General features: G+C 35.4%; 1 protein-coding gene across 2 annotated transcripts in view; it reads left to right on the top strand.

Moving 5' to 3' along the window:
• The first annotated feature begins 1,368 nt into the window (after nucleotides 1-1,368).
• The window catches only part of myo7aa (myosin VIIAa), a 60,367-nt gene continuing 43,702 nt past the window's right edge, over nucleotides 1,369-18,033 (top strand). Inside the window, exons 1-7 of one of the 2 annotated variants that reach the window (XM_028045571.1) lie at nucleotides 1,369-1,501; nucleotides 10,383-10,496; nucleotides 11,601-11,753; nucleotides 14,616-14,800; nucleotides 15,619-15,740; nucleotides 17,008-17,150; nucleotides 17,247-17,360. In XM_028045571.1, the coding sequence (XP_027901372.1) occupies nucleotides 1,484-1,501; nucleotides 10,383-10,496; nucleotides 11,601-11,753; nucleotides 14,616-14,800; nucleotides 15,619-15,740; nucleotides 17,008-17,150; nucleotides 17,247-17,360 (849 nt within the window). In that variant the 5' untranslated portion in view covers nucleotides 1,369-1,483. Of the gene's footprint in view, nucleotides 1,502-5,703; nucleotides 5,808-10,382; nucleotides 10,497-11,600; nucleotides 11,754-14,615; nucleotides 14,801-15,618; nucleotides 15,741-17,007; nucleotides 17,151-17,246; nucleotides 17,361-18,033 lie in introns of those variants that run through there. The other variant, XM_028045572.1, reaches the window with a different exon arrangement.

Genomic DNA, 18,033 nt, shown 5'->3' with positions numbered 1-18,033 from the left:
CTCTTTACATTCAGTTAAATGTAATACTAAATGCTTTACGGGGTTAAAATATTAAACTATAGGAAAATAAAATGATTATTATTGTTAGATATAACAAAATTACATAAAATGTCCATCTGAGCAATAAAGTGATATAAAACGTTCAGGTGAAATACTACAAAATATGCAGTACATAACTATAGAACTCTGTTACATTTAATTTACAATAAATTCTAAATAATTGCTGAAATATTATTAACGGTACTTTAAAACAAATTGAAAATGCAAATTATACAATGAAAAATAAAAAGTAAGATTTGATAAATGGACATATATTAAATAAAATAACTTAAAATACAGATAAAAATAAGGCAGACGTGCAGGACTTTAAGTAACAACCAGGCTAAGAGGATTGATTTCTGAATCACCGTGCATGGTGGAGGAGGAGTGGTGCTCTGGGCTCGTTTTGCAGCCACCAGACCTGGGCTGGTGGTCATTATCATAAAGTCCATAAACTAGAGCAGAATCAGTCTGAAATTGGGTCGTACCAAAAGCAGAATGATCCAAATCCTTTCATGATTCATTCATGATTCAAAACAACAACAAAAATTAATAATCTGACTTTTCTTTTGTTTGAAACTAAATTAGGGAAATCATAATTACTGAAATAAGAAAAGTCTACCTTTTGTTATTTATTTAACGTTTAATAGATGCTTTATATTGTGTTAGAGGCCATTTTGGACCTTCCGGCGGAACCGGAAGTGTTGACATAGGCTTTTGGGGCATTATGTTTTCATTTAGCTTGTAGCGTTTTAAAACGACCCGCGTCTTGAATGCTTGTCTTAGTGATCTTATCTTGAACATAATTGCTAATATACTTGAAAATGTTTGCGCTTTAAGGCAGCCATCATTACAAACTCTTCTTCTTCGGTGACTTTCGTCATTTCCGGTATCGCGACAAAAACGAACAAACAAAAAAACCCGTTTATTTAACTTAGTTTTTAAATGAAGTCATACGGATAGTTATTTCTGAGATTTTACTGTTGTTTATGGATCCATGCTGTGTCATTTGAATGTTTCTTAAGCTCTCGGCGTAATTTTCCTTACGCCGTGAAAAGCAGCGACGCTCTTCGGAGCATCAGGGCTGAAATGTGATGCGGATGGATGTGTTGAAGTTTTGTCAGCTGTAACTGAAGCTGCTTTGCCTTCAAAAACAGCCGCTAAAACACAAAGGCTGACGAGGCTGAGACGTCACAGCTGCCACGCGTCGAAAAGTCAAACGTTCAAACCTCATGGATCATGAACAGAGGATGAATAATTTACACCGGCTACGGCTAATTCCTGCACACAAACACATGCATGATGTACAAAAATCAGGCCAAGCTTTTTTTTTTTTTTTTAAATCAACATGTGTGGAAAACAGTAAATATATATAAACATATTTTCTGTTATTCTCCTTTTAAGGGTCGTCTGATGTCCAGTCCAAAGGACAGAAACCAGAACCATGGTTATTTTACAGCAGGTAAACACACCCCAACAACACCTGAATAAACCTGCAGAAACTTAAAACATTAAATCCATAAACGTTTACATCAAATCTATTATATTGCGAGAGTCGGAAGTATCCTTGTTGTCACATTATAATAAATACTTTTATTGCATTTTGTGGGAATTTTATGTGATAGAAAAATATAATGTTATATTTAAATTTTTTTAATAATTAAAAATCTGGAAAGTGTCTCTTGCTTTTATTTTTAACTCCTTTGTTTGAAAGCATTAAACTGCCAGAGATAGGAAGTGAATTCAGGCTCAGCATCTCGTTATAACGAGATACAAACTTCTGAAAATGACAAACTTTTTCCTTATAAGAAAACGAGTTTTATATCTTGTTAAAACAAGAAAGTTTCTCATTAGCTTGTCATTTTACCAACTCAAGGTTTATATCTGATTATGAGGAACGTTCATGTTATAGCAAAATATAAACGCTGTTGAAACGAGAATCTTTCTTGTTATAACAGACGAGTTTTATATCTTTGTAGGTTTCCAAGTTCCTCATTAGTTTCTCATTTCAGTGAGACAAGTTTTATATCTTGCTATGACAAACCTTTACATTATGAGATCCAAAACGTGTTAGAATAAGACACTTTTTTGTTTTAACAAGACAGATTACATACCTTGTTAAAACAAGAAAGTTTCTCATTTTATCAAGATGAGTTTCATATGAACATTAGCAGCTGGTTGCTGTAGATTTTATTTAGCGATCGCAGAGTGAAGTGGGTTGAATTCATTTGGACTTTTCATCATTTAATTTTTGTGGAAATCCATAAATCATGCTCCTTTTGAGGGGGATGAATGCTGAATGCTTGCTTGTGTGCGTGTAAAGTCCTGTGCTGTCGGCGTCTCTGTGCTGCCTTGTTGAACTTGTCCGCTGTTCTGGTCCACTAATGAGGGCTGACAGCATTTCCCCCTGCAGCGGGGGAGACGAGAGGGCGGCCTAATAAAACAAACAAACTGACACAGTTACTTTACACACAAATTGATCCAAACTGCACAGCTGCAATGCAACTGTAGGAGGAAATGTGTGTTTTATAAAGTTTTATTTTTATCACTCTGACGGTGCTGAAGGTCTTGGATGCTGAAAACTTTTCGGGAAAAACTTGGATATTTAAACTTGGGACCAACTTTTAAGTGAAAAGTAATCATCATGACTTTCCACTTCTGATGGTGGAAACAGTGAGGTGAGAATGAATCAGATTGGATCTGACTGGCCTCTGGAGGGCTGGGATCCAAACGTACGCCGCCTCAGCTACAGATACAACACGCTCATCCAGGTAAGGTCCACTCTTGATTTGGGATCTTTAAAAATCAGGCTCCACCTGCAAATATCTTTACGTTTAGCTGCTAAGTAAGATGTGGTCGCTCTCATAATGAACGATATTATTGACTTTTTTCTCGCGTTACATCATGTTATAAAGTTTTTCCCTCATCAAAAATACACCTGGAGTGTTGCTTTAATTCTTTCATGCTTGTTTGAGAAATCCTTTAGTCTCCATGGCAACCAATCAGCTGGACAAAATGCCTCGGTGGATCTTAGCCCCGCCTTCAAGACGCAGCTCCTCCTCCATTCAGCTCCTTCAGACTAGCCAGCAGCAATTAGCAACCACCTGCTGAACTCATTATACAAGGGACTTTTCAGTGAAATGTTGGTAAAAACGCTGTTAAAGGGTTTATATATAGAAGTCATGTTGTGAGGACTTCCTTTATTTATAAAGAAATTGCAAACTAAAATTTCTTATAAGTCATACTCAATATTTATTGATTTAAAAAAAAACCTGTGGTTAACAGAGCTAACCTGATTGATTGTGCTATAAAATGACAGTATGTGGCTGGAAAACACATAATACTGCAATGACAGATTTTTATTATATTTTCTATTTGGCTAGCCGTCACACTACTCAAGAATCGGTATTAATTGTTCTTAAATACATCATTAATAACAAAGCAGCTGGTCATACCTTATTGAGAGCTTTATAAATAAAGAAAATACAGCTCTTAATGCTAGAATACAATCTTATATAAATTCATTGCTCTTAGCAAAAAAGGGAAATATTTATTTGGGATAACCAAAATGGGAGTATGTTTATTTCTCTGAAAGGACAGGCATGAATGCATAAGAGAAAAGAGTATAATAGCATTTAGGATAATAAATATATCCAATATTTACATATTAATGTATACTTGTGTTTTTTAAATTTATTTTACTTGAATAACAAGTTTTTTTTATTAGATAATTACCACCAGAGGGCAGACTAGCCTGCAGAAAGCGTCTTCCTTGAGGCTTTATAGACTTGCTGCTGAACTACACAAGACTTTCTTTAGGCATTTGACACTTAGATAAAATTACAGGTGTTAACTTACAATATGACACCTCTATGCACTTTTAAATATGCTGATATTATCGAATTTAGACATGTTAACTTGCAAAATCCTTTAAAATTAGCATCAAGAAGCACAATTGGAAGAGGGATTAGGAAGGTGAACTGGTGAACAAATTTTACCATTTATCTCTCAAAAGGCAGAGATTGTTCTCAAAAAGATAGATAAAAGCTAACTGTATGGTGTAAACAAGCTGCTCTGTTCCCTGTTGAGGTAAAAATAAAACACATTATTATTGCTTATTCACTGAAGCAGAAACAAAAGCCTCCCTGTCTGTGTTTTCATCACTGAGTTCATTTCAGGAGAATAATCAGAGCAGTTATCTTGTCACTATAGCTCAGCCTGTGAACTTTGGTTTTATGTGATCCATCTAAATGCAAATAAGGTTTATCCCCTCATCTGCATTTGCTATTTTGCTCATTAATGGTCTCACTGTACTTGTAGAGGAAGATGCATCACTTCATGGTGACACAATTGAAAAATTCAATTGATAAAACGCTGGATGTATTCCTACTGAGATGAAAATTACCATAAGAGCAGGCTAATGTAAGAGCAGGCTTTTCAGTGTGAGCAGATATGAGAAATTGAAAATTACCATGGTTGTCAACCTACTTTTGTTTTTAGGAGGGAAAGAAATAATGTGGTTGGAGACTAGAAGTTTTAATCGTTTTTACATCGTCCAGAGAGTTTATAATCATATCTAAAAAAATGAAAAAAGTCTGCCACATTTACATTGTTTTCAACAACAAAAAAGAAAACCTATTTTAAAAATAAATTTGCATGTGAACCTTCGTTCCACTTTTGAAGCTAAATTAGAATAGAATAGAATTACTTTATTCATCCCAGCAGGGAAATTATTTTGCAGTTACAGCAGCATAGAGACAAGACACACAACAACCACTGAGTAGCAATTGTAGACAAGATAAAATAAGAATAAAATATAAAATGCTGTCAATATAAAAAGCAGCTTAGAGCAGTCCTTGCAAGGATTCAAAAATGCAGATACAGTATGTATATGTAAATATATGTACAGCAAGTGTGCCACCGTGCAGTTGTGCAAAATCAGACTGATTAGTGCAGAACAATGATTTAGCTTTTATTGTACAGTGAGATGGCATGTGGCAGGAAGGATTTCCTGTATCTGTCCCTACGACAGCGGAGCTGGAGCAGCCTATGTGAGAAGGTGCTCCGCTGTCTGTCCACTATGTGGTGGAGAGGCTGCTGATTATTGTCCATAATAGACAGAACCTTCTTCAGTGTCCTCCTCTCCACCACAGTTTCCAGGGACTCCAGCCTTAGTCCCAGTACAGAGCCAGCTTTCCTGATGATTTTGTCTAGTCTATTAGAGTCACTGGCTCTGATGCTGCTTCCCCAACACACAGCAGCAAAGAAGATGGCGCCGGCAACAACACTGTGATAGAAGGTCTCCAACATCTTGCTGCACACATTGAAGGATCTCAGCTTCCTTAAAAAATAGAGTCTGCTCATCCCCTTCCTGCATCGGCTAATTTGTTGTTTTACTTTTCATTTAAAATACCATAAAATATATTTTTATAGACAAAACAATATATATGTCATTCAAAATGCTTTAAATATAGTTTAATGTATTTTCATATTTTGCATACAGTTAGCTAAAAGCTAAATGAAGTTATGTACCGTCACAACGTCTGCGCATGCGCGTGATGAAAGGTAGCTTTCCTGCTCGTGGACTCGCCAACGGTCCCAACAGCCGGACCTCTTGAGGAGAAAATGGCACATTAGTGAGTTTACCTTTATTTAATACGTGACGTATCCTTTTTTCTATTACAAATTGTCGTTGACTTTACAAAAGGTAACAACTGAAAAGTAAACTGAAGCTTCTTTTGCTGCTAAAGTCATGACGTTCATGGACGGTTCGTTTCACGTTTTTTATTAAACGCGCCCATTAGTTATGCTTAAATATTTATTGCTTTCAAGGTGTTACTTTAATATGTGGTTTTGCGTTTTAATTAGTTTATTTGTAAGGTGTAGATTAACTGAAAGATCATGAAATGTTGCTAACTTGGAGTGTTAGCTGTTTGGCCACGTTCAGGCCTCTGCTAATGCACATTTGTGTGGGGTGCACCATCAAAGTCACCTAACATTTAAAAAATTACTTAATGTATTTATTTTAAGCCTAAAGTGTTTGAAAATCTAGCAAAATATTTTGAATTTGTTTGGTGTGTTTTTATAGGTGTATTTTGTGTGTTAAATGTGCGTGGAGGCGCAGAGCTGCAGTTTAGCCTCTTGTCCACTAGAGGCTGCTGTAGCAGTTATAAATCTACAAAGCTTTGTCTTTGCGCCAAAGAAACTGAAATTTAGAGAACAATTTCAGATATTAACAAGAAAGAAAAAAACCTTGCATAATCTGTGATGGATGCTTTCGAATTTTTTATGATTTAAATCAGGGGTCCCCAAACTTTCTCCTGTGAGGGCCACATAACTTGTCCCTTCTCTGATGGGGGGCCGGGGTCAGTTTGTAACAGAAAAAGTGGGACGATTGTAAGACTGCTAAACATAAAAATGTATTGTTTTTCAGAAAGCACAATCAAATAACCTTTTCTGGATTCTTCAGAGAACAAAAGTCAGGAAATAACACTATTTATGAAATAAATAATAACCAAATAACACTGGGTTCTCCACATAAAAAAAAGGGTTAGGGTCAATTATATGCATGTATAAAATAGTTACTAACTAATAGTTAATAATAAATAAAGTTCATTACTAAGGAACATTTTATTGCAAAAGTCCAACTTATCAAATAAAAATGCACATATATGAAAATACTCTGGTATTGTTCAGGGGGCCTGACCAAATGTGGAGGCGGGCCGCATCTGGCCCGCGGGCCGTAGTTTGTGGACCACTGATTTAAATCATAAATTTACAGTATTAAAACTCATAGCCCTGAACATTACAAAGTCAGAAATTTGTAAAAGAAAAACTTATCAGAAAAATCTCAGAAGTTTACTAAGATTATAAAGTCAGACATTGTGACAAAAAACGGCAGAAATCTTTTAATATTGAGTTGTAAAAGGTCCCTAATCTACCACTAACATGGTAATTTTACCACCTCAATATTAGAGGACTTCTGTGACTTTTAGTCACAAATATCTGACTTTATTTTGTCAGAAAATATAACAGATTTCACATTGTATATTTACGCTTTTAATAATGCCAATTTTTTATTTGCTTCTTGCAAATCAGGATTATATCTTTTTGACTATTTGATGTCTGTCGTTCTACAGAGAGACATTTATAAATATTCCCTAGTGAAAACAGTGTTTTATTTATCAGACATGTTTGTGCTCTTATGAATTTTAATGGTTTGTAAGAATCTGTTTATGTTAACTTTAGCTTTAAAATGATGACAGCACACGGGTCTCTTAACCTAAGCTCTGGATTTCACAGTAATGTTTGCTCCTGCAGGGTCACCTCATTGGTGTCTACTTTGCTACTTTAAAAATGTCCAGATCTGTAAGTATGAACAAAAGTATTTTTAGTCATTTTTGGTGACTAAAAACAAACTAATGCCTTATTTTTATTACATGAGCTCATGTAATAAAGGTAGGTTATTTGTTGTCATTCAGTTTAAAAACTGTTAGATGTCTAAAAGCTTTCAGTTGACACCTGAACCATTCCTACGTTCAGAGAAAGATAGTAGAAGTATAAAAGTATCGGTTGTGATGATAAATATTCAGACCTGTTAAATATGTGAATCATAGAAGAAAGTCTGACATAAACAGAAATATAAAGCAGCTCTCAGAGACGCCTGACAGCTCCTGAATGTTGAATAATTTAACATGTGGCTTCTGATAGTTTGCCATTAGCCTTGCTACCAGGAGCTAACTCTGTCTCATGCTCTGTGTGTGTGTGGGTGTGTGTGTGTGTATGTGTGTGTTTGCATGTATTATGGTGTAACAGGTGCATGCTGGTGTAATGTTCAGGCAGCTCAGTTTGCCAGACAGAGTTTTTACTTAATTAAAGCGACATGGATGCAACACAAACTCCAACACTTACACTCCAGCTCCACACCCCGACACAATAACACACTTATCCAGAGTCACAGCTCACATCAGAAACATCTTAATTTATCCCTTCAATCTGTTTCAGGCTGGAATCCCTCCTGTTGTTAAGAGATAAGTTACTTCCTCCAGGAGAAGACGAAGTTATACAAACATTAAATATCGGTGTTGATGTCCAGTTTTTAGAGAATTCAGCTGCAGAGTAATCAAACACCGGAGGAGGAAGTGACATCTTGTTGCCATGGGCAACAGGGGACTCGGTGTGGAGGCGAGGTCAGCAAAGAGTTGGTATGTTGAACGGGAGGAAGGATGTGAGCAGCAGGACTAAAACAAACTTAACTTCTAAAAACTTTTTTTTACTTTAACCAGAATCTTTCTAAAAGAAACAAGAAGATCCAAAGATTTTTGTGACCTATTTACATTTTAAAACATCTCCTACTGGAACAATTTTTAAAAATGTTTTGTTACTTAAATTGTCTTTATCGTTTTTAACGTGCGGCTTGGATCTTTTATTGCGTAAACGTGATGATGAGCTGATGCGCCACAAATAATTTTATATTTTAGATGTTGTGAGGAAGAGTCGGAGTGAATTCAGCTTCTGTCTGGAGGAGAAGACAATTTATTCTGGAAATTATTATTATTTTTTTTTTTTGCACGTGAAGATGTACAAGCGTCGGGATTATGTGGAGCTTTATGAGAAGGATCAGGCAAAATGGGTGCTGCTGCGAAATGTCAACACTGTGACAAAACCCAGTACTCTGCTGCCGGTACGCTTCAAGCCTGTGTGTGTGTGTGTGTTTAGGACATTAAGATAATTTCTCATCTTTTCAGGAATAGTACTACCTGTTTGGACCAAAGCCTGATCCTGAATAAATGTGTTAAAAAACGCAGAGTCCTTTGAGTTTAAGCTTTTGTATTTTATATGTTGAATTTGTTTCTCACAATCTGATTGTGTTAATTTATTTTTCATCAAACTAGATGCTTTTGTTTTTATCTGTGTCGGGATATTTTTATGTGTAAACATGAGGTCAAAAAAGACGCTGATCTCGTGTTGCTTTTTTAAAATACTTACATCTGGTTTTCTTTCCCTTAACCATAATTATATACCTGGGAACTTTGTTTTAAGTTTTCAGCATCTCCTCATTTACTGGTTCTGTTATTTATAAACCTGATAAATAAAAGTTTGGAGTTTGAGACTCTGCTTTAGGAGGAGAAACAAAGTAAAGAGTTGACTTGTTGAGCTGTGGGAATGTTGCCCTTACAGTTTGCTTTGTATTCTTCCTGCACCAAAATGCAGATTTAGGAAGTTTATTAAGAACCAGTAACACACAGCAACTAATAAATTATTTCAGGGAATGTTTTTGGAAAAAGAAAACAGAGTTTGATTGTAGACAAGGATTGTAGTGAAAACTTTTGCTCCACATCCAGAGCTCATTACACTGAATCATCAATGGGGTTTTATTTTCCTTTAATAACATGATGGGTTCCCAAAACGTCTAGCTCCTACACTGCAAAAACACAAAATCTTACCAGATCTTTTTGGTTTAGTTTCTAGTGCAAATATTTAAGACAAAACTAACTTGAAAGTAACTATTCAGGAAGATTTGAGATTGTTTAAAGTCAATAATTCATTATTTATTAAAAAAAATAACTTGTTCCACTGGCAGTTTTTTTCATTCATGATATTTTTTCCACGTTATAAGTTAAATAATCTGCTAGTGGTACTAATAATAATTATGTTTTTAATCAATGTTAATGAATTATTGATTTAAAACAAGCTCATATATTTTGCTGAATAGTTACTTAGCTTTGTCTTATTTCAAGTGTACAACGTTTTTGCACAATAAAAAGAACCAAAATTACAAGGTACTTTTGTGTTTTTTTTAACTGGTTGTCTGCAACTTTGCAGAGCAAAGAGACATTTTTACCTCCGTTCAGAGCCACACATGTTACATGCCTTTCGAAAATAACAACATCTTTTTTTTTTTTTTATGAATTTGTTGTAATTTTTAAAGAGACACCGTTTTTTTCTATTCTAAGGTTGTACAATATAATGAAAACCAACAGAAAGACGTTTGCAAAAAGAAGATGGATACATTGTCTTTCATAGATTGTTGATATTTGTGGAAAATTATGCAAAACAACAAATCCAAACCCTGCATGTTGTTGGTGTTATACCCATATTTAAAAACATCAGTTGTTCTTTTTTATGATCTAGTCAGAGTTATAAAGAGCCAGACTCCTGACCCTTCTAATGAAATTATATTTGTTTATGCTGCTAATTGGTATTAGAACGTAGTGATGAAATACTGCATACCTTTAATGAAGTAAATAATTTTTTATTTTAAGAAACTTTTAGTTGGAGTCGACATACTGACTCCGGGTAGTTTGAAATAACTTTGACATTTTGTTTTGCTCCCTGTGCAGGGCGACTATGTCTGGTTGGACCTGAAGACCGGTCGAGAGTTTGAAGTTCCCATCGGCGCTGTGGTCAAACTCTGCGACTCCGGACAAATCCAGGTGTTGGATGATGAAGGAAACGTGAGTCCAGAAACGTGTGAAACTCACTGCAGCCAGAGACGAACTTTAACGTGTTGTTCAAGTTGTTCTCATTACTTTGAGACAGAACATTTTTACCTATGCAGTCGTAGTGAAGAGAAACATCACTCTTTCAACTTTATATTTATTTACTAAGAAAAGACGAAGACAGATTGGACTAAAAGTCAAATTCAAAAACATTCTTTTTTGCTTTCTCAAAATAAAATTTGATCTATTTTCCACCGAAGGCCTGTTTGTTTTTCCAACATATGTTTATGGATAATTGGTGTTAGTTTTAACAATACAGAAAAACATCACAACGGTACACTATTTGGTGAGGAATAAATTGTAATAATCCAAATAATTAGCCATTCACAAATGTTTGAGAAAATAGTCACAAAAAAATTCACAAAAAGTATTGATGTAATACCTCTTGTATTATAGCAATTCACTATTTCAAAAACCTGCAGATTTTAACTCTTGAAGTTTTTGACCTTTTTTAATTTCTTATTTTTCAGGTTTTAATAAATTTTTCTGGCTAATTTCACTCATTTTCCCAACAGATCTGTTACAAATAAATGGTCAAAAACAAATGACGTAAAACTGAGGACATTCTCTGGTTATTATATGATTGTAAATTAAGCAGTGCTGCTGTAATTTTAATAGTTTTGATTTTGAACCCAAGCATTGTGGTCCTATGAATTAGTTGTATTTGTGCTCAAATTAATTTTATGGATCTTAAACAATTCCACATTTGGTTTTATTTCTGTTTTTTAACTAAAAATGGCTTATTTTATAAAAGTAGATTTAGTGTGTACACTTTAAAAAGATAAAACCTGATAAAAAAATACTTAATTTTCTTGACACTAAATTAAGTGAAAAATGGAAAATTTTTTAGTGTCTTTTATTTCCTTTCTAAATTTTTACGTGATCCATATTATTATCATGTTTTTTTTTTTTTTTATTGTTTTGGACGTTTTTGCTCAGCGCAATGCCAAGCTGGAAAGACATCAGCAATGACCAGAGAAAAGGAGCTAAGAGTCCCATGCCCCAGCTTGTTAAAATGATTAGTTTTGACCTGTAACTCAAATATTCCTTCATCTTCAGGAACACTGGATCTCGCCGCAGAACGCCACCAACATCAAGCCGATGCACCCCACCTCCATCCACGGAGTGGAGGACATGATCCGGCTGGGAGACCTGAACGAGGCCGGGATTCTCCGCAACTTGCTCATCAGATACAGAGAGAAGCTCATATATGTGAGTGTCACTCAGGGGCGCGCAAAATATTCTAAATCCAACAGGTCAGTTAGTGAGCAGAAGGATATTTGTTTATTAGGAAACAATACAGGAAGTAGTTCAAGTTTCTTTCATTTTTAGAGGAACAAACATCTTTGTTGACAACAAAAAATGAGTTTTAACAACCTCATCTTTAGTTTCTGCTGTCTGAACCGTCATGTCGTATGTTATTTAACTTTTACGGCATTAACGCGAGACATCGTCCTGTCATGATACATTTTCCCAGAAGTTATTGCGATAAACGATAGTTTGGCTGTTTTGAGGCTATTTTAAACTCATATAATGATAATAGCATAATAATGCAAGAACACATTATATAAATACATACCAATAAATTTGAATGAAAATTTAACACCGGAACTGGAAGACATTTTAAATATTCCAAATAGATAAACAAAACATCAGGAAAACAAATAAAACAAATGATAAAAAAGTGCTAGTTGAGACCAAAACACCAAACTGTCATCCAGTTTTTGAGAGAAAAGGGGAAAATCATAAATCTTGCGAATGGAAAAATAATACACTGTGGGAAACCCTGCATATGAACATTAACCTTCTTACCTTGTAAAAAGTGTTTGCTGCAAATCCAGGATTACACCGACAGTTATTATAATTGGCTGCCATCCATCACTGCCGCATCTTTCCTCATTAAAAGTTACACAATAAAATACGGTTGTTTTGCATCCTTCTCTGTTTGTGCAGCCAACTGTGCAGCATCCTATGACCATTTCTAAATCAACTAAAGAGAAGCAATGTTAAGTTGCAGGCGTCTGTGTTTAGACTAGCTTTAAACTGGTTGTTTTGATGTCCATCATGGCGGAGAAGGAGAACGTTCTGGAGAACGTGACGTCACTGCAAAGGATCGATAAGTGTCTTTTAAACAGCTAAAACCAAAATGTCAAACATTTTTCTATCTCTAAACAAGATACATTTGGGATTGTATAAATCACAGTACTGCCTGTTTTGCAAAAAGTGTGACGTATATTTTTTGGTACCAAATTGTATAATTCACTCGCGTTTTTAATTTTGCAACTAACTCATAAAACAAACCTCATGCTTCTGTTGCTCTCTGCTCTTTTCTCACACTGATTTATCTGTTTTACCTGATTTCTTCCTTTCTCTGAAGACAAACTGTGGTGGGAGGGTAAGTCAGGCATGGCTAATAGAAGCACATTCTGCACAAAAACTACAACAATTAATGCACCACATGCATGGCAGTAGAACAGCCACATGCATTAAACGTGCTGTATGTAACCTGCATGTATGTTGCATGTATGTTTGTGTCTCATAAGCGTGAAAGCAGAGACGTTTTGTGCGACTTTCCTTACACGTTAATCATTGATGGTGTCGCGTTCGAGCAGGATGAGTAAAAATACTCTGCCGGGCAGACTTCGTTTTTTCAGTTAGGTCTACCAGTAACCAAGCTCAGCACGGCAACCTGGATGCTCGTTGATTTGTCTTTCAATATGGCCGCTCGTTCTCATGTGGCGAACATCGATACGCTCTCATTGTCAGCCTTCAACATCTGAGACCAGCGTGAGCTCATCTTCCTTCAGCAGCAAGGAGCAAAGGCTGCTCTGCACAACATCCACTGGATTTTATGATAAAATACTGTAATTATATGATAACATGTTTTGGATTTGTAAAGATTAAAGCAATACAATTTATTTTATTTTTATTGTTTTCCAAGGAAGCAAATTTTACAAAACGTATATTCACAATATCATTCTGTCAATTTCAATACTTAAGAAGAAATGAAAAGTAGAACTTTGCATTAACTCTGTGTAATAGGCCCATTGAAGGTAGAAAAAAGGGATAGTAAATTTAGACCCAAAAATTCTGAAATTTTGAGATTAGCTGGGAAATTTTCTAGAAAAAACAGAGATTTCTGAGCTCCAAAAATTTTAAATTTCTGAGAAAAAAGAAAATTTTGAGATTAATATAAGAAATTCTCTGACGATTAACGTCAAACATTTGCGAGAAAAATCTCCGAAATTTTGGAGAGAAATTCTTTACAAAAACATGTGGAAATTTCTGAGCTTTGAAAGTCAATTTTTTATTTTTTAAGTTCTGAATTTTCCAATTTTATTCCTAGAAAATTTCTGAAAATCTCAGTTTCAGATTTTTTTCTCGCAAATTTGTGACTTTTGAACTCAGAAAATGTCTGGGGTTTTTTTTCTTGAAAACTTCTGAAATTAATTTCAAAATTCCTTGTTTTTTTTTTTTTGTTCTAGCAAAATTTTGACTTTTGGAGCTCAAAAATTTAATCTAAAGGTTTCTGAGTTTTTAAATGAAAATTTACTATTTTTTTATCTACAGTAGTCCTCATATGCCTTTGTCACAATAGAACAAAGTAAAAAAGTATTGAATATGTGTCTATTATAACAGATGTTTATCTTTTCAAGCTTGGTCTTTTCTGAGTCTTACAGTCTACCCAGCTTTGACACCATAAACTAAATTGAAAGGTTATTTTTTTAATATATACACCAAATGTTATTTCCATCCAGTTGGTTTGTCCTGTGATACTATTTTCTTATAATGCTGTTTTTAATTTATATTATTAAAATGGCCTTTAGATATTTGTTTCTTTTTGAAACTTAATGATATTTATTACCAAAATACAGACGTTAGCTCTCTAAATGAAAGTTCCACATGAGCAATAAATTTTTTCTTTCTTTCTTTTTTTGTGGCATCAACGTAAATTTCTTCAGGTAATCACGATCTGTTTGCAGCCATTTTCATAAACTTCTCTCTATAAACACCTTAAATTGCCCCTAAATGCTGTTGTAAATAAGTGGAGTGTTTTCTGGTACCTGTGCTCAGACGTACACCGGCTCCATCCTGGTGGCCGTCAACCCGTACCAGCTGCTGCCCATCTACACCGCCGATCAGATCCGCCTCTACACCAACAAGAAGATCGGGGAAATGCCGCCTCACATCTTTGCCATCTCCGACAATTGTTACTTCAACATGCAGAGGAACAACCGAGACCAGTGCTGCATAATCAGGTAGTGGAGTTTGGGTCAAAGGTCATATAACCGCAAAGATGAGGGAAAAAGAAGCTGATTTTCACTGATTTTCACCCCAGTTCCACCTTGTTTATGTCAATTTCACTGCTTTGTTTCTTTCAACTTATTTTCTCTTTGCTAATTTAATACATTAAATGTTGCATCAGGAAGCCTCAACATTTTAAATGTTGTAATTTGAAACAAAACACAGTAGTGTAGTTTTTTGTAACTATATATATGTATTTATATTTGTTTTCAAGGAATCAGTTTCCTGTAATCTTATAAAGTGGATTTAATACACTAAATCAGATTATTACTGAAAAGTCAATTTATTTCAGAAACTTTATCACAGAGTGAAATGCATTACACAAATTAATTATACACACATGTGTAACACATTTTGTGAAAAAGGACGTTCAGTGTCTTCTTCAGAAGTCTTTCTGTCATTTCCTTCAGTAATTCTTGGTGTAGCGCCCCCACAGGCGAGGAGGGGAACATATTTTTCAAAGGGTTTGGATCGTTTGACACAGTGCAGCGTGAAACTCTGAATGACTTCCTGAATGTCTTCAAAGTAAATAAAAATGTCAAAGAAACGTTTATGAATATGAGTAAGAAAATACACTTATATGTACAAAAATCAAATAAGATCATATATAAAGTAAATTCACCAAATAAATCACCGCCGGCTACAGACAGAAGATTTATAGCTGATGTAGGAAATATGATCAAATTCACTGCATGCACTAATGTAAAGAAAAATGTTCAGAAGTTTATGTTTTATAATATAAATCCTGTTTTTAACTCTGATCACTTTACAGCGGAGAGTCTGGAGCAGGAAAAACGGAAAGCACCAAACTGATCCTGCAGTTCCTGGCGGCCATCAGCGGTCAGCACTCCTGGATAGAGCAGCAGGTCCTGGAAGCTAACCCCATACTTGAAGGCAGGTTTATAATTCACATATCTACTGCAGCGCAGGACATTCTGGGCCGATGCAACCAAAACAAATGTCTGACTGTAGCGCTAACGGGAGAAACGGCTCGTCGTCTTTTACCATACCATACCATACCAACTTTATTTATAAAGCACTTTAAAACAACCACAGCTGATACAAAGTGCTGTACATCAAAACACAACATAACAATAAAAAACATAAAATAAAAACTTACAATTTAAAAACAAAACATACAATTTAAAACTAGATCCCGCTAGAGTTGAAAGCCAAATAAAATAGATGGGTTTTAAGACGAGCTTTAAAAGTGGACAGTGAAGGGGCCTCCCTGACCTGCAAAGGCAAGTTGTTCCATAATTTGGGGCCCATGACAGAGAAAGCCCTGTCCCCTCTGAGCTTCCTTCTTGATCTCGGTACCTCCAAAAGCAGCTGATCTGCGGACCTAAGAGATCGATAAGGTATGTATGGGTGAAGAAGCTCAGAGAGGTAAGCCGGGGCAAGATTATGTAGTGATTTAAAAACAAACATAAGAATTTTAAAATGAATCCTAAAATATACCGGCAGCCAGTGAAGTGAGGCCAGGACAGGGGTCACGTGTTCCCTCTTTCGTCTTTACCAAAGACGAAAGAGAAATCTTACAACCACTAAAATCTGATGCGATTCCATTTTTGTTTACATTTTGTGAAGAACGTGTCTTCTTCAGCGGTTTTTGTGTTGTTTCCTTCAGTGGTTCTTGGTGCAGCGCCCCCATTGGCGAGGAGGGGAACAGATTTTTCAAAGGATTTGGTTTGTTTGACTCAGTGCAGTGAGAAAGAGAACCGTATCAACTGAAAATGTTCAAATGTTGCAACTTTGTTCTCAAATGTAACACTGCATCAACTGCGTTTTGGCTCCTTTCATGTCCTTCAAAGCAGATATTAAATGCCTGCATCTCTGCGACTTTCTGTGATTTTTTTTCTAATCCAGAGCCACATTGCATGAGGAAATAACTACTTTGATTCACACCATCTGTCATCAGCATCATTATTCTCAGCATAATGACAGCTGTAGTAGTTTATCTTTACAAACACGTACAGACAAACTAATCGAGTAATCAAGAAAGTTTGGGGCTGTAAAGTTGCCACCCTGAACTGTGATAAAAGCAAAAATAAAAGTAGAGCTTGCTTAAAAGTGTGTTGAAAAAGCACAACAGTCGACTCACTGATTCCACTAACAGATATCCATGCTTCTGGGTGACTCTGCGTTTCTCCTGCTTCAGCTTTTGGCAACGCTAAAACAATCCGTAACGACAACTCGTCTCGTTTTGGGAAATACATCGACATCCACTTCAACAAGAGGGGAGCCATAGAGGGAGCCAAGATAGAGCAGTACCTGCTGGAGAAATCCAGAGTGTGTCGACAGGTAAATGACGAGCCAAACTCTCGAGCTGCATTTGTCCAGCGTCAAGCTTTGAAGAGTAAACTGACATTTAACCTGATCTTTATTTCTGTGCTGCAGGCTTATGATGAGAGGAACTATCACATCTTCTACTGCATGCTCAAGGGAATGACTGCAGACGAGAAGAAGAAACTGGGGCTCGGCAAAGCCACCGACTACACCTACCTGACCATAGTGAGGATTTAACTCATAATTTTATTTACTTTAATGTATAACAGGAATTTTAATCTGTTCCTGTTATATGTTCTTTTAACTTCCTTGTGCAAGCATTTTTATTGTCTCTGGAATGAAGGTGCTATATAAATAAAGTTGCCTTGCTTCGCGTTGACAAGTTCCAGCTCCAATCTCATTTAGGATTATTTGAATTAATTGTGATGAATCAATTATTAGAATAATTGTCAACTAATTTAGTAATCAATTAATTGTTAACTGAAGTATACACACTCTAAAATAGGCAATTGACTTAAAAAAACAACACAGTCAACGTGGTAACTAAGTCAAAACTGTTAAATATAAATATACATATTTTGCATTTAAGATAAAAAACCTTCTGTGTTTGTGAACATGATTTACTCAGAACTCCTCTGGTTGTAGTTTTAGCTTCACTTTTTAAAATTTTAAAATTTAGTTAAAAAAAACAACAACAATTATTTAGTAGGTTTGACTGTCCAGTTATTAATCGGTTCATTGAAAACATTGTCAACAGATCAGTCCTACAATCTATTTTGCTAGCTGCAGATTCATCCCTTGTCCCAAATTTTATGTGATGATCCTGAACAAGAAGATTTTCTTATTAGGTCAACACACCTGCTTTATGCTAATCAGTGTGTAAAGATGTTATCCAACT

Source organism: Xiphophorus couchianus, chromosome 18 (assembly GCF_001444195.1).
Source record: "Xiphophorus couchianus chromosome 18, X_couchianus-1.0, whole genome shotgun sequence".
Taxonomy (NCBI): Eukaryota; Metazoa; Chordata; class Actinopteri; order Cyprinodontiformes; family Poeciliidae; genus Xiphophorus; species Xiphophorus couchianus.
The sequence above is the reverse complement of the archived record's forward strand: the minus strand, read 5'-3'. Positions and strand labels throughout refer to the sequence as shown.